Source organism: Mixophyes fleayi, chromosome 9, assembly GCF_038048845.1.
Source record: "Mixophyes fleayi isolate aMixFle1 chromosome 9, aMixFle1.hap1, whole genome shotgun sequence".
Lineage (NCBI taxonomy): Eukaryota > Metazoa > Chordata > Amphibia > Anura > Limnodynastidae > Mixophyes > Mixophyes fleayi.
The window spans coordinates 113,679,310-113,697,215 of NC_134410.1; the positions used below are offsets into that span (position 1 = coordinate 113,679,310).

Consider the following 17,906-nt stretch of genomic DNA (forward strand, 5'->3'; position numbering starts at 1 on the left):
ATAAAACAGCTCTGCTCAATACTGTTGGGCATAATCTTGCCATCTATGACCCGTAGAACAGCCCTAGGATTTAGCATTCTTAGTCCAATCCTTTTCACTCTGTCTTATTGGATAAGGGAGATTCATCTTGTTTCTTCAGCCACCTAACACTTTAATTTCACCTCAATAATCCTAAATCTGGTATTGCATGCTTATATTAGGCCTGAGTCATTAAGGAGAGGAAAGCAAAAAAAGGAGTAAATTTGATCGAGGACAAACCATGTTACAATGCAAGGGTTGCAAATTAATTTATTATTATGCAGATAAGTTTAATACTGGCTGTTGTTTCATGTAGCGCACAAATACTTGACAGCTTTATTTTTAACACTGACATTTAAAGTTGATCTAGGACATGCCCTATCCCAACTATAAATCTGTCCCCACATTTTAAATGTATCCCCCCCTCCAATGCAACATGGTTTTGCCCAGGTGCAAAGTTGCTCCTTTTTTTTTTTTTTGCTTGGCTCTCCTTAAGGACTCAGGCCCATAATGTTTACCAATTTGTTTGAATTCAATCAAATTAGGACAAGGTTATACCGTAGCTTGTACTGGGAGAATATCTTATTCAGCCAAAATCAGTGGCGTAAGTGGAAATTTCCAAGTGATGGTATAGAAGATGTAATTGAATGGAATTTGTTAGTCTTACAATAAAGGCAGTAGGAGAAGCGGCGGTATGGCGTACCACCTTATACACCCCCACTTCCACCACTAGGCAAACTCCAATGCAAAGGGATGACATTCAATTTACCATGACGGCAATCATGCCAAATAATTTTATACTCATAAAATAAGGAGTTGTACAGTATATTGGACACAGTATTTACCTGGAGCCACGATGTGCTGTTGCTTATGCTTGCTGATTACTGGGAACAGTCTTGTGGGCTGTAGGTTCAGTATTGATGATGATGATGATGAAGTGGAGGGCACCAGGTGGAGGGCAGGAGACTGAGAGGCAGAGTCTCTGGTGATCTGTGAGGAGCATGAGATACACTGAGGGGAAGGTTGGTATAAAAGCCAGTTCTATTATTTGTTGCCCCGTCATCTCATCTGCCGTAGGCATTAGCTCAGAGTAAGAACTGGGCTGCTGAGCACTGCACTGAATAAAGGACAATTACACATAACATACAAGCAGGGGCAAACGCAGGATTTGTAGAGGGGGGTTTCCACACCACGCCGCCAGTGGGCGTGACCAGCATGCTTGGAGGCGTGGCTATAATATTAGACAGTGTTTGGCTGCTCTCCAACTCTTCCTATCCCCATAATATACATTGGCAATGCTGCGTGCACTACTGTTAGGTGCACGCTAGCTCTCCCTTTTCAAGCAGAGCTGTGTGAAGTGGGAGCAGAGTCCAGCCACCTCAATTATACAGTGTCCCAGGGGGGTTTCCAGGTACTAGGAAACCCCCTCCCCCTCGGTTTGCCTATGTGTTAACCATACACAGAACCATTTGCATTGGAACTCCTCAGGACTGAGAATCTTTCAACTGGGTTTAACAAGTTCAGGGTAATCACATGATTTTTTGATGTTCTTCTTTAACTCGTATGAAATTGTTATATAGTTGGATACAAGCTACTGTCACTTGTAATCAGCCATTATAGGCTCCTAATGACTGTGCTGTCTGTTTCAATTGGGTTACTGACGGGAAATCAGGTGCACATAGAAACAAAGCTTATCTAATCATAGGATAAAATTGTGTTTTGTTTTTAATGTTTTTATTTAAAATCTCTTTGAAACTTTAACAACAACAGGGACTGCCTATGAATGATTCAATATCCTCTGTAAAGAGGTGTACACGATATAGGTGTTATATAGATAACTATTAATAAATAATCAGCGTGGCATAAAATAAAGAGATTGTTTTTTTAAGAACTTGTCTTGGTGCTATTTCCTCAATCCTTGTTGCATTGAAGATTAATATCATTTAACCTTATTTCGGTCTCAATAATATGGAGTAGTACAGACCAGGATATTGATTGTCAAGAAATATGGAATGTTACATGAATGTGTGTCACCTTACACACGACCAACGTTAGTCTTCTCTGTATCATTCATTAGTATCTTCCTTAAATGTTTGTGTGTTTAAAGGTCTTGTTTGCGGTAAGCAAAAGACCTTTGTGAGGATCTCTCCTGTACCCGTTGGGTTTACAGGTTCATGATTGATATCACAATGAGTGACAGAATTACAGTGGAGACTTTGATCTGACAGGTACAGTGATCATCTCTTTCCAGGAATAAGACAAGCAAAATCATTATTATACAAACCTTTAATCATTACTGTAAATCTCATAGAGAACAAATACCACCCACTTCTCTTCTTGTCCTGAAAGTTACCTTTCAAGTCCAGAATTGTTTTTATTATTTACCTATAACTGATGTTTCCATTCCTGTTTCGTTTTGAATTGTGTTGAGCTTGGATTCATTTCCAGGAAACACATCTCAGTATTCCTTTTGCATAATTCCGACATTATATCCAAATCTACACGTGTTGTGTTTGATAAAGTGTAGCATGCTTATATAATGGTTAGATGTCACTGTGGTTACGTAGCCTCTTCATGAGCATTTCAAGGACAAATGGACTAACATTTTGCATTGCAAGAATCCAAATAATACACCCATTATTGTACTGGACGCTAGCAACGGCTGGCACCGATCTTATGATCTTAACCAGACCATTTGGACCAGCCGCCAAACTGCTGATTCTTTCTCACATTTGGCCCAACATGTACATACACAAGTAAAAGGGCAGCATGGTGGCTTAGTGGTTAGCACTTCTGCCTCACAGCACTGGGGTCATGAGTTCAATTCCCGACCATGGGCCTGATTCATTAAGGATCTTAAACGAAGAGGATTCTTATTTCAGTCTCCTGGACAAAACCATGTTACGGTGCAAATGAGTGTTCTGTTTTGCACATAAGTTAAATACTGACTGTTTTTTCATGTAGCACACAAATACTTGATAGCTTATTTGTACACTGAAATTTAAAGTTGATATTTGTGTAATGTAACATGGTTTTGTCCAGGAGACTGAAATAAGAATCCTGTTCATTTAAGATCCTTAATGAATCAGGCCCCATGGCCTTATCTGTGAGGAGTTTGTATGTTCTCCCCGTGTTTGCGTGGGTTTCCTCCGGGTGCTCAGGTTTCCTCCCACACAATTTTAAAAACATACTGGTAGGTTAATTGGCTGCTATCAAAATTGACCCTAGTCTCTCTCTCTCTCTCTCTCTGTATGTTAGTTCTCTGTACAGCGCTGCGGAATCAGTGGTGCTATATAAATAAATGGTGATGATGATGATGATATGTATAGTCAAACTGTCTGTCTTGATTGACATCTGATAGATGCAGATTAGATCGGGATCAACACTCTTATTGTGACCATGCATGCTTGCGATTTGCGGCTATTTAGGTATAATACGGCCTAAGATGTGGTCCAGTGAAGTGATGCTTACAACTCTCAACATTGACATCAGTACTCTGTGATTGTAGCGCTATACGTTTACAGATTATTATAAGATATGATGTTTTAAGAGACTAACCAAGACAAGGAGAAGGAGGAGCAAAACAGCTCAATAAAAAAACATAAGCTCAGTATAATGTGATAAACTTGAAATTAAAAACAAATGTAAAACATAAACGAGATTATTTAAGAAGTTGAGCGACAATTTTTTTGCGAGCAGGTGCAATCATCTACGCACTGCCTGTTAGGGTTTGTGCAGCCCAAATTTCTGTCCACCTCTTATATAACAATTAAAGAATAATTCCATCCAAAACGTAAAATTAAATCTTAGATGTAGTTCACCAAATTATGATAAAATGCAAAGTTCAGCTTACCTGTGGCACAGAGATCCTGTGGTCTACTAGGTCCCCCCAAAGTTCACCAGTCCAGTACTGCTCTGCTCTTTGCCTCTATGATGGGCCATTTAAAACACTGACTCGTGTTGTTGACCACTCCTCCTCCATGAACTCCCATTTCTGCCAATGGAAAGTTCACAGTGGATATGTCTCGAGAAGCCTTTGAAGCGGAGAACAGAGCAGGTGAAGCCTGGTGGAGCCTTTGGGGGAACCCAACAGATCATAGAATCTCTTCACCACATGTAGGCCAATCTTTGCATTTTATTTTAACGTAGTGAACTCCACCCGGACCACCCATAAGTAATTTTAATCATCTTGGGTGGAGTTCTCATTTCAATAGGTCAAGAAACTAAAGAGGCAAAGGGACTTGTTTAACTATTCAGCCTCCAAACCACGTTTTTTTTTTTTACATTTGGCACAAATACCTTCTCACACTTATTGACCGGCTCTGCTATAAAACTAGAGGCTGATTATTTATATACATATAACAAATGAAGGACTGTGACAACCTGACTAACACTGAGTGCAATAATTAAAAAACATCTTTCCAAATAAAAGCTATGTTACTTATTCTTATTTTAGAAGTTGAAATAGGACTTACTGGATGGATCACCACTGCCTGCTTGTTTTCATGAAGTAGCGCCCGCAGGAAAGGAGAGGAGCTGAGAGCGCCCGTTGGATTCATCATGATATATGGACTCTGATGCTGCTGTCAACATAACACATTTAAAATGCTATTGAGTATTATTTATATTTAACTAGACATAGTATTTTTAACAAGGAAAACATTACCTGGTGTAATTGTGAAGCAGCTCCAGAAGACCTGCGACTCCAGTGGATGTTCTGCCCTTTTCCTTTCCCATCTGGCTGTATGCCACTCTCTGTAGATGAAGCTGGAGCAGCCTTGTTTTGGGGGCTCGGCATCTGGGCCTTTTAATCAGCTGTTCGTGAAAGGTTAATTGTAGTTGTAATCAACAATAATGCACATAACTCATTGCATCACTGGTGTTGCACAATCTAAAGTACATTGTTACTTGCACAAAGTGGAGGCAGACATATGTGGGCTGAAGCAACTGAAAGGTTTACTCATGAGCATAGCTATAGCCCACAAATGGTATGGTTGGGTCCAAACACAGGTATAGCTGCAAAAGTTTGTTAAAGATAGAAGTACCTGTACATTAGTTCAGCATTATGTCCTATCTACCATATAATCTCATTCTCATAAATATAAATCATCTAAACTTTGTAGAAATCGGTGGTAAATGGCACAGTGGTGCTCAGGGATGTCATCACACCAAAAACAAAGTTGTTTGAAGGACCTACCATACTACCATCTCTATTCAGCTGGTGGACCCACTGAGCTCCACGGTCATTGCTGCTGCTATCTCTGTACAGCTGCCGGACCCACCAAGCTCAATTGAAATTTGCTGCTGATATATTTGTTTGACTGTTGGACCCAAGGAGCTCAACTGTGCCCAGGACCACTTGTCCTAATAACGGAGACTGTCCACTCCATTGTTTCAGCCAGGGTGGTGGCATAGAAGCATCCAACTCCTCCACTGCCCTGCACTACCTGAATCAATTATTCCTCCACAGGATCGCAATAAGTACTGCAACTAATATACATTTATCTGCCTCTCTCACGTCATTCCACCATGCACCTACTGAAATTATGTTCTCTATTTCTCCTACTCAACTTCCTCATACTTCTCTCTACAAACGCCTCTTCTCTCTCCAGCATCCTACTTCTCCCTCCTCCTCATGCTTCCCCCTCACTACTTCCCTCCTTGCTAGTCTTAACCCCCTGTACTGTTTTGGTTTCCTGCACCCACCTCATTCACCGATCTACACCAGCAAAAAACAAACCTCATACTCATAAATCATCCTACCTTGTCCTTTTTCTCACCCTGCTCCTTTTTATGGCTGCTGGCGACACCTCACCCAACATCAAGCCTTGCGCAATCCCCATTACCCGCTCCTGTTCCTTTTTCTACCCAAAAACTTCCCTTCCATCTTGTACTTCCAATCCTTCCAGCCTAACTGACATCTTTCTACTACAAACCCTCTCCTTTTCCTGTGTACTCTGGAACGGGAGATGTTTGCAGTCAACTCGCATCCACCCATGATCTATTAGACTTAAAATCCCTCAACTTTTTGGCCATTACATAACCCTGCAGCTCTCCTATGGGTGGCTCTCCCTCAGCCACACTCCCAGACAGGATCTTCGTGTTGCTGTCATTTAAAACCCTGGGTATAGTTTCCAATTTTGTGACAACTTTGCTGCCTTGCTTCCTATCCTTTAACCTACCTACTCTTATACTAGATGAGGATTTGAACATTCCCATTGACAACACAACTGTCTCTGTCACCACAAAACTTATTTTGCTCACTTCTTCCTGTGGTTTCTACCACTGGATTTCATCTCCCACCCAATGTGATGGCCACTCTTTTGACCTTGTCTTCACATGCCTCTGCTCCATCTCTAGTTTCTCCAACTTGGCCTTCTCAATATCTGAACACAACCTCTTTCCCTTCAGCCTCGGTCTAAGTGCCACTTCTCCATACTCGTCCTCCTGGACCTCTCTGCTGCTTTAAACATTGCACTCTATTCACTCCACTGGCTTTCATGACAGTTCTTACCTGGTTGACTTTCTACCTATCCAACCTATTCAACTGCTCCTTCAGTGTCTCCATCACTAGTAAATCTTCACCTCCTCTCCCACTATCTGTTGGGGTTATCGGCCCTATGCATTGCTCACTATACATCTCTTCTCTTGGTGAAATAATTCACTCAATCGGCCACCAGTACCATCTCTCTGCTGATAATACCCAAATCTACCTCTCCTCCCCTGCTCTCTCCCCTTCTCTACTATCTTGTGTGACCAACTGCTTTTCTGATATCTCCATATGGATGTTCCACATCTTATTGAAGCTTAATATGTACAAAACAGAGCTTATAATCTTCACTCCATCTCCCCTCAGTTCTCAATCACCATCACCAACACCCCAATGTCCTCAGTTGGCCAAGTTAGTTGCTTTGGTGTCATCCTTGACTCCACAATCAGCTTTACTCGTCACATCCAGTGTGTTACATAAGATGCAACAAAAACTCATCCATTATCTTATCATCTCCTGCCATAACAACTGCTACTTCTGTCCTGCATTCCTCTCACCTATTTATCCCCATCTCAATCCATCTGACTGCGCCACTCTGCAAATCCCAAAATTGGGTTGTTATATCCTCCAGAATCCATTTAAAATTATTCACCCTCATCTAACGCCCTCAACATCACCCCTTCATACATTTCAAATCTCATATCAAAATACTCTTCCTCCAACTCTCTTAGATCTACTTCTGACCTGAGCTTCACCTCTTTTTGATAATCAATTATCACACCTAGTGAAACATTCAGTTTATGACACAGCTATGAAAAAAAGTAGTTTAGTCCAAATAAATATATTTATCTTACAGATCAGTTCTTTCCTTTAGAGGAAGCAGACATGGCTTCGGAGGGTGGTGCTTCTCTGTTTCACATCATTCTGGGACAGCGGAAAGCCAGAACTTGTGTGAATGGCTGGTTAGTTTTCAATGTAACAAAAATGCTCTGTGTGGGCTGCAGATTGGTGGATTCGTTCACATTGACATGAGCAGTGATGTCACGCCAAGCAATACTCTGAAACCAAACTTTTTTGTCTGCAGTGCCGTAAAGATGTGGCTTCAGCTCGCGGCAATGGAAGGAAGCACAATTGCTCAATCCCACTTTACTGGTTAACACAGCAACTTGCTGGGCCAGCCGATGGATGTAGCAGGCTAGCCGGTTCACAGGTGCACAGCTAACCCGAAAGCCCACACTTGGGCTATTAGTTCCAAAACATAGAGTAATATATGTAAAAAAGTATCTTATTTGAAATAAAGATCTTTTAGCAGAGTAAAGCATTTGTTTTCATTCATTTCCTTCTATTCTCACCATACTGCAGAGCCGTAACGTAAACTTTTAGGGCCTGGGGCGGGAAGGAAAACTGACGCCCCCCCATCCCCCATCTCTCAATTTTAACCAAATTAACCTAAATTAATCATAAACTAAAATGCGCCCCCCTTCAGCATTGCGATCTGGGCATCTGCCTCTCTCACACAGCCCTAGTTAGGGCTCTGTCATACTGAGATGGCGATAGCAGAACAAGGATCTAATCATCGACGGGAACAATCGACCCCTTGATGTATAGGGTATAGGGCAAATTGTGTTTTCTTAAACAGTTGTGTTTTCTTAAACAACTAGTGTGAGATTTAATTGCAGAGACTAAAGATTGCCCAGAGAAAGCGGAGGTAGGTATATATTAGTGGTGACAGAGAAGGCTACAAAAATGTCATCAGGGTTAACTGGTCCTATAAGAGAATTCTTACTGTGTTATGTGCAGTAGAACCTATATAATAATCAACTTTTATCCTACCACAACACATATATATACTGTGTTTTGAAGTATCTTAGAAAAAAAATTTTTGTTAATCAATGTGATGAAAACATTTCCTTTGTACTAGTAACTAAGTGCCTGATTCATTAAGGATCTTAACTTGAGAAACTTCTAATTTCAGTCTCCTGGACAAAACCATGTTACAATGCAAGGGGTGCACATTAGTATTCTGTTTTGCACATAAGTTAAATACTGACTGTTTTTTCATGTAGCACACAAATATCAACTTTATATTTCAGAGTACAAATAAGCTATCAAGTATTTGTGTGGTACAAAAAAAAACATGTACCACGCAACTTATGTGCAAAACAAAATACTAATTTGCACCCCTTGCATTGTAACATGGTTTTGTCCAGGAAACTTAAATAAGAAGTTTCTTAAGTTAAGATCCTTAATGAATCAGGCCCTAAAACCCTATTTTGTAATATTGTACACAACTTGTGACCATGGTGTGTTGTGAAAACTTACCCCATCCAATGTGGACACAGCCACCTGTCAATTGTGCTTTTCTACTACAAAGATGTCTGAAAAGTGACTTCCCATGGAAACTCCCCCCTCCCTCACCAAAGATGGGTTTTCCGCTGTGACTGACAGTCCCGATTCCCCGGGTACATTTTCGTAATGTCGCCTGTTGGTTTCTTTTGTCTGAGTCCCGTAGTCTACAGGAAACAGAGAGCCCACGTAGAACGTGTCTGTATCTGATCCTTCCCTTCCTGTGTCTATATTTAAATGATATATGTGTGACGGATTTTCCTTTTTTGACAGTAACCTTTACAAGGAAAAGATTCATTGAGTTCTCAAAAAATAAAAAAAATATTTTGACAGAGCTATGAATAAATATAGTTTGACAAACTATAGATCCAGAATTCTATTTTAAAATTATTGACATGATAACACCTCAAGTATATTATAATAGAATGGAAGGAAAAAGTGTATTAACATGACGCAAAGATGTCATACCAGATAAAAGACATATGTAACATAACACAAATTTAACAATTAATATTACTATTAGTCTGTAGAACAGGATGATGGTATAGGAGGGCCCTTACATTTTTCGATATGTCAAAAGTCTCTAGTTGCACCTGTAGCCACAAATTACATATAAGGCTATCGAGCTGGTTATCTAAGCTGAGCCTATGGACCACAAACAAGCTTAGGTAATAAAGCATTTCTAGTCTCTCTCGGTCTGTGTGTGTGTATGTTAGGGGATTTAGATTGTAAGCTCCAATGGGGCAGGGACTGATGTGAGTGAGTTCTCTGTACAGCGCTGCGGAATTAGTGGTGCTATATAAATAGATGATGATGATGATGATCTCTGCGGTTTAACTTGTTAGGCAAGAAACCGTCATGTGTTGGACTTTCAAATGATTGCTACATCAATACGTTTAGCTGAGAAAGGAATTTTATAGGGCTGGGAGGTAAATTCTGTTAGCCTATTGGCTGCATTGGCCAAAGGTATAGGTCATTGAGCCAAGGGAAATATTGCACCTTAGCAATCTGATCAGATGGATCGCAAAGCTTTCAAATCTCCAATTTGTATGTGGCCAAATTGGAAACAGATCTGTTTTTATATTGGTCGTCCCAAACGACTGGATCAAAACATGTGCTGCTAGCATTATCATCAACATTTATTTCATAGCGCTGTACAGAGAATATTTGTCATTCACTTCAGTCCCTGAACCATCGGATCTTACAGTCTAGATTAGGGCTAATTTAGTCAGCAGCCAATTAACCTACCAGTATGTCTTTGAAATGTGTGAGGAATCCGAAGCACCCAGAGGAAACCCTACGCACACACGTGGAGAACATACAAACTCCACACAGATAAGGCTATGGTCGGGAATCGAACTCATGACCCCAGCGCTGTGAGGCAGAAGTGCTAACACAATGTCACTGTGCTACCCTGATACACAAAGTAAAATATCTTCTCTCACAACCAAAGGTGTTTATGTCTGTGTGTGTGTCTGTGAGTGTTGCTATTCACACAAAAATGCAGATAGGACACAAATCATGAATTTAGACTTTACGCTCCAATGGGGCAGGGACTGATGTGAGTGAGTTCTCTGTACAGCGCTGCGGAATTATGGGCGCTAAATAAATAAATAAATGATGATGAGATAATTACTTATTGCACATTAACCCAGGAAAATTGCAATCTCTTGGCAGTTATGTATATATCATTGTGGAAATATATATAATCTTTAAAAGAACTTTTCTACCACAATCTTATTTGGTTTTTGCAGAAAGAAGACACTAGGTGGCAGCTGTGGATCAAACATCCTACTGATGTCAGAGACTCGGGTCGGCTAACGAAACTAAATTTTCTCGTGTGTTGTAATCAAGTTACAAACTTAAGCGAAACACAAAACCATAGAAGGAAGCACAAGTGGGAGGACAGGCTTCCAAGTGCCTCGAACATCCCAGTACTTGACATAATAGCAACAGAACTCAGAATCCAATATTTGTATCTGATTAAAAATAAAAAAAACTATTTGGTTTCCAAACATTATTGTTAGATTGGCCCATTAACCCCTTAATGTCTGATGGTGACATTCAATATTTCCAATAACATTGACTCCCGAGTCATCCGCTGAGGCTTACCTAGTGGTAGAATCAGTGATGCTTGTAGGACGATTTTAAATTAAATTGGGCATTTATTGGACTAGTGACATGATCATCATCATCATTTTATATAGCACCACTAATTCCGCAGCGCTGTACAGAGAACTCACTCACATCAGTCCCTGCCCCATTGGGGCTTACAGTCTAAATTCCCTAACATACACACACAGACAGAGAGACTAGGGTCAATTTGATAGCAGCCAATTAACCTATCAGTATGTTTTTAGAGGGGGAGAGGAAACCCACGCAAACACGGGGAGAACATACAAACTCCACACAGATAAGGCCATGGTTGGGAATCGAACTCATGACCCCAGTGCTGTGAGGCAGAAGTGCTAACCACTGAGCCACCATGCTGCACCAGCATCACATTTACTAACGGTAAGTAATGTCTGTGATTAAAAAAAGCAGCCTTACCAAAATGCAACAAGAGTACCATGCCAGTCATGATATAACTGTCATTATTGTATTATGACTATACAGAGTTTATCCCTATATTTCCCCTGTACTTTTTATGTACATATGAAATGTGCATCAGTTTTTATATGTCCTCCAGAATGATACTGTAAGTGCACTTTACCTGCATTATATATGCAAGTTTCATTTTTTGCAATAATTTAGTATATAAGAGAGTGCTTCACAAATGCAGCTATCAGGAGCTGTGTGTCTGGCTACTGGCATATTTGAGTAATGATGATTGTTAGAGAGAAAAACTGTAGGCAGTTTAATGAGGACTGGCAGTGCATTGAAGGCCCAGGGGTCAGTAATGTTAATATTATATCTATACATCTTGCTGGCCATAGAGCAGTATAATATGCTGGTTTTAGTTTTTTTTTTAGACATTCAGCACTTGAAAATGTAATGGATCTTTAAACATAGCCATCAGAGCTAAAGTTAGAAAACAAATTCATCTGCCACACAGAAAATCTCCAAAAAATTGGGAACCAATATTATCATATATATATATAGCGCCACTAATTCTGCAGCGCTGTACAGAGAGCTCACTCATATCAATCCCTGTCCCAATAGAGCTTCAGTCTAAATACCCTAACACACACAGAGAGAGAGATTAAGGTCAATATGATAGCAGCCAATTAACCTACTAGTATGTTTTTGGAGTGTGGGAGGAAACCGGAGCACCCGGAGGAAATCCCTGCTAAATCCACACAGATAAGGCCGTGTTTGGACACTGAACTCATAACCCCAGTGCTGTGAGGCAGAAGTGCTAACCACTGAGCCATCATTCTGCCCATATGGCAAATGTAACCAGTATGTGTGTTCACATTATCCAATTTAGCAGATTGCAGCTGGTGCAAAGTGTATACTGCGCCATACCATATCTTGTGTGAATTCACTCTGTGCATGCGCCGAGAAAGCCGTGGTATGTGCAGGTTGCCAAGGGCAGGTGCAATTAGTGGATAGTGATGATGATGATGTCGGTCATCATCGCTAGCTAACAACGTCTGATTGGCTGTTTGTGACTGCTCCTCTGACGCTGATAGGTGTTTTCTTCATTGCACGTGTATTGAGAAGTGTGTCCATCTGACTAAACGCAGTTAAAATCATGCGGGTGAGTGACTTGCCAAAGAACCTATGATCTGTGGATTCCTGGAATTTTAGCCAATGGGAGCAGGAAGGGGTTGGGACTTTTACACAGTTATAAGTCAGTGCTCAGAGGATACAGTTCTTCCTGCTTCCGGATTCCTCCCGCCCGCCCTGCTATTTATCAGGTAACATTTAAATTCAGTTGGTTAGAGTAGGAGAGCAGTGCAGTCTGTAACTGTGCATATGGTGCTCGGGTGATCTTGTCATAGGTCACTACCCCTCTGTGGTTATGGTGTCATACCATGGTTGGTCCGTATGTTAGGAGGACTATTGGGCCAGTTTTGTATGGTTATACTGGCAGAGTTTATGGGGGGCGTAGTCTTGCCGTTGGACTTGATCTTAGCATCGGCCAATAGATAAGGTATGATCCTGGGTTGGTGGTGCTATGGTCTGACCTTTCCACCTTCATTGGTTTTGCGTTCCTGACTGCCCTGCTCTCGTCTGCCTTACAGTCCTATTAGTTTAATATTAATAAACACCGTCATTCATTCCAACTTTAATTTGGTGTCCGTGTCTTTATTTGGTTTTTTAAGGTTATGTCACAGGTGTGTTATTTGGGGGAAGACTTCCCCGCTATGCATTTTAATGCTTTTGTGTGCATATTTAAGCAAGTTTTTGTTTTGGACCTGAGATGGAGAGTTGTTTCTGCTGTATTAGAGAGTTGTTTCAAGTTCTTTTGATGCCTGATAGTAAATGCATTTCTTGCAAACAAAACAAATATATAAAAAGACGGGCATACGTTGGGCATAATGTGACGTATACCTGACATAAACCAAGCACATATGCTACTGGTGCCAACCTGCCTGCACCTTGCAATAGCTGCAGCTTTGCATATGGCCACAGCTGCAGGCTGCAATTTGTTGAGCAATTGCAGCAGCCCCATTAGCCAATATATATATCTCCATGTCTATCAACACCACCATACTCTCCGCACTCCCCTACCTCCCTTGTTCCCCTTTACCCCATTCCCTCAGCCCAAAATCCTCACCTAATTCCACCTACTCTATCCCCACCTCAGCCCACCCTCCTGCCTCCTCCTCTGCTTCCCACCTGGACTGCTAAACTTAATGTCCCTTTAGTTCCTATTGTTACTCACTACCCCTCCCTCTAGAATGTAAGCTCTCACCGGCCCGCGATTGACCACACTCCCTCCCCAGTGTGATCGCTGTCTGGTAAACAATTTAAAGGTAGGCTCATGCTGCTAGAGGGCTGACTGCCCCAATCGCTCCCCCCTGGATCTGCCACTGATCTACCCTATGTCTCACGTGCATCCACTAAACTGCGGATTTGAAAAAGTGGAGATGTAACCTATAGCAACCAATCAGATTCTAGCTATCATTTGTTTAGTGAATTCTACAAAATGACAGCTAGAATCTGATTGGTTGCTATAGGCAACATCTCCACTTTTTCAAACCCGCAGTTTAGTAAATATACCCCTCTGTCTTCACTGTTCTGTTAATTGCATCCATGCATTTATTATTTTCTCTGTACCCATGTTCTTCTTACGTCTACTGTTTTCATGTATATCCTATTTGTACTACTATGTCAGGCGCTACGGAATCTCTGGCACCTCAAAAATAAACCATAATAATAATAATAATATTAATAGTTTCTGCCTCTCTATGACCCAGCAGCAGCTGGTAACTAGTACAAAATGGTTCAGCTATGTTACGACTTAAATTCCTTACCAATATATTGCCCTTATTCTATTCCACATGAAAAGCTCTGAAAATCATATTCGCAGAATTCTACAAACATTCTACCAATTGGTTGCACAATATTTACTGGATGAACAATGTGTATTATATCAAGCCACCTACTCCCTGCCAGAGAAATTTGAAGCACTGAGTATTTATAGGTTCTAAAGCAGATGGAAAATATGTACAAAAGGAAACAAAGTCGCAGGGAATGGTAATTAACCCTGAGGACCCCGAGTGTCATTATCGTTCTCACTCGGAGCACTTAGAACTTGGCTGTGAACTGACTACCACTTGTATAACACAAGTGTGAGTGTGTCTCTGTGAGCGGCAGATAGTATGTGTGTGCCACTCTAGAGAAATAACATGGCCCTGGATATTATCTCTGGGTTCTCTCCAATACTTCTTAAAGGGATTGTGACCGCAATAGGTTTATTTGAGTGAGGGAAATGGATATGCTGGCCATAGTTTTATGTCATCCTTCTGTGTAGAATATCAGGGCCTTGTATGACACCTCTCTGTCATATCTTTGGGTCTAGATTTGGGCAAGATCCCAAAGATGTCATACCCAGCAGAAATGGTATCACACACAGACTATATCATTCCATTAGACTTTGCCATAGTTGACTACTCTCCCGGAATGTCCGGGAGACTCCCAATTTCCTAGGAGTTCATCCTGACTCCCGGGAGTGCAGGGCAACCTCCCGCCCCCTGGCCACTTCGCTAGTGATGTGGATGGGGGCAGGGCTTAGCAATGTGATTCATAGCAAATTGCGTCATCAAGGCCCCGCCCCTTGCTGTAATAGGCTGAAAATGGTGATGTTTCGCTGAGGGGGGCGGGGGCTAATGATGTTAATCATGGCCACGCCCCTTGCTGTAATCTGAAAATGGTGACGTGTCGCTGAGGGGGGTGGGGGCTAATGATGTGAATCACGTGACCAGGCCCCCAGCACCTAGATCTCCCCTCCTGGAGATCACGGGCGTTGGCAGGTATGGACAATGCCGTCAAGCAGGGTATGATAGAACTTTGGGAGCCCCACAGCTAAATATTGGGGTCCCTAAGGTCTATAGGACACCCTTCTCTCTTCTTATCTCCCCTCAACCCACAGCACTTACCTGGCCAGGTGCGCTCTGCACCTCACTCCCCACTCACAGTGGTATCACCATTCAACAGGAAGTTCATTAAGCTCACCAGCTGACAGTGGACCTTGGAGGGAAGCAGGGCCACGGACAAGCACTGATGAGCCCTCTAAGCTGCCCTGCCCCATAGCACTATAAAGGTACCAGAGGTAGCAGCTGCTATGGGGCAAGGCGGCTTGCCTTGCCCCATAGCAGCTGCTACCTCTGGTACCTTTATAGTTACTCCATTACCCTCAAGCTATTTATTATGAGAGTATTATCAAACTTTCAAATATGGACATAAGGGTTCTGGTAGAAGATAAAGGGAATATGGAGAAGAGAAGTCAAACAATAGCAACTATACCACATGGTCAGCTCTGCAAACAGTTATTCCAGCACCATCATACAAGCTAGGTAAAGTCCTGTACCAAGAATATTTTTTATATTCATCCAATAATATTTATATTAGATAAATACAAGGGAAACATAAATAACTATAGGGATAGAGTGTATTTAATGCTAATTAATGACTCAGTTTCCAAAGCTAGTAATAAAAGTATAACTATTATCCAAAAGTAATTGCAACCACTGACCAAAAATACAAACAGATAAAACCTTTTCACAGGGACTAACATTACTTATTGTTGTAAACCATCTACCTTTAAGTGTAAACTCTAAGGGCTAGATTTACTAAGCTGCGGGTTTGAAAAAGTGGGGATGTTGCCTATAGCAACCAATCAGAATCTAGCTGTCATTTTGTAGAAGGTACTAAATAAATGAAAGCTAGAATCTGATTGGTTGCTATAGGCAACATCCCAACTTTTTCAAACCCGCAGCTTAGTAAATCTAGCCCTAAATCTATCTGTACGTTTTTAAATTTGCTTCTCTGCAGATTAACATGGTTTTACAATTGACTTACAGCAGCCACAAACACACGTTCTGTCCCATCAGCTGCAATTGTTACTCCACTATTTTATGTATCAATACTTCCCCACTCCTCGTAGCTTGTAAGCTCATTTTGACAGGGCCATCTTTACATTGTGTTTCATGTAGTTGTATATGATTTACTTGCATCAGGATCCCCTCAGTATACAGAGCTACGAAATATGTTGGCGCTTTATAAATAATAATAATAATAATGTTATCAGTAGAAATTAGGCTGACTTCCTACAATCACTGACAGGAAGTCTAGGAGGAAAATCTTTCCCCACAATCATAACTTTATGTAATATCTTCAGTTCTGCAAAGCATGGGCATTTTTTTTTTTTTTTGCTTTTAATACGTGTTCACAAAGCCATTTAAAGGCACAAGATTTTGTCTCTGCTTTCTAACATTGTTTTTCAATATACGAGCCCAAACTTAGATATTTGTGACCATCATCCATAGTAATGTAAGGTAAAGTCTATGCTAAGCTTACAGTTTGTTATCCTGTTATGAATGTTTGAAAAGCTTAATAAATATTGCTTGTGTTTTTATTGTTGTTCTATATATAGTATCCCTGTTTTTTTGTCTATACAATGTGGGCAACTCCATCTTGCACCCCAGTCTGTACATGGAGAGTGCCGAGGATCTATGTCTGATTTTGTTTATACAATGTAAGTCCCATCTCTCTTGCACCCCAATCTTTACATTAATTAATTCCAACTTGTGTCAGGTGAGTCCCAGGTCTCCCATGGCTGCTAGTGCTTGGGAAAGACTTGCCTTTAAAAGCTGTGTGCAGGTAAGCCTTAAGCCCAGATAAAACTGCATAGCATTTCATCATGTTAGGACTGGCCAGAATGGGAAGACTTTGGTGTGAGTTGGACAGCTTAACATATATTGCAATATGTGGAACTAACATTCCCTGATATTAATATTTTAATATAGAAAAGTAGTTAGTACAGCACCAATTATGTGTTTGGAGAGTACAGAGTATCCCTGTTTATATATATATATATATATATATATATATATATATATATATATATATATATATATATATTATTATTATTATTATTATTATCATTTATTTGTTAGGCGCCACAAGGTTTCCGCAGCGCCGCACATAGTACAAACAGTAGACTATACAGGGTATAACAGTACAGAACAATAAACAAAAAGTACCAATACTTCAGAAACTCCAGGCAGGCAGATGCAATAGACACGGAGCAGAAGAACGGGTAGAGGAGACAGGAGGGAAGAGGGCCCTGCTCATTCGAGCTTACATCCTAAGGGAGGGTTGACAGACCAGGCACAAGAGGAGCCAGTTGAGGCAATGGGAGAGAGGGGAGAATGAGCGGAGGAGATGGGGGTTAAGTAGATGGTTGGTAGGCTTTGAGAAAGAGGTGAGTTTTGAGTGCACGTTTGAAGGAGCACAGAGTGGGAGAGAGGCGGATATATATAGATATGTCTCTGTCTGTGTGTGTATGTTAGGGAATTTAGACTGTAAGCCCCAATGGGGAAGGGACTGATGTGAGTGAGTTCTCTGTACAGCGCTGCGGAATTAGTGGCGCTATATA

The 17,906-nt window shown here is 41.1% G+C and overlaps 1 protein-coding gene across 4 annotated transcripts in view; it reads right to left on the minus strand.

Moving 5' to 3' along the window:
* The window catches only part of FOXP3 (forkhead box P3), a 163,447-nt gene that overhangs the window by 21,837 nt on the left and 123,704 nt on the right, over positions 1 to 17,906 (minus strand). For 3 of the 4 annotated variants that reach the window (XM_075185007.1, XM_075185006.1, XM_075185008.1), the window contains 3 exons: positions 4,685 to 4,833; positions 4,494 to 4,601; positions 864 to 1,008 (listed from right to left, as the gene is read on the minus strand). In XM_075185007.1, the coding sequence (XP_075041108.1) occupies positions 864 to 1,008; positions 4,494 to 4,601; positions 4,685 to 4,816 (385 nt within the window). In that variant the 5' untranslated portion in view covers positions 4,817 to 4,833. Of the gene's footprint in view, positions 1 to 863; positions 1,009 to 4,493; positions 4,602 to 4,684; positions 4,834 to 8,830; positions 8,996 to 17,906 lie in introns of those variants that run through there. The other variant, XM_075185009.1, reaches the window with a different exon arrangement.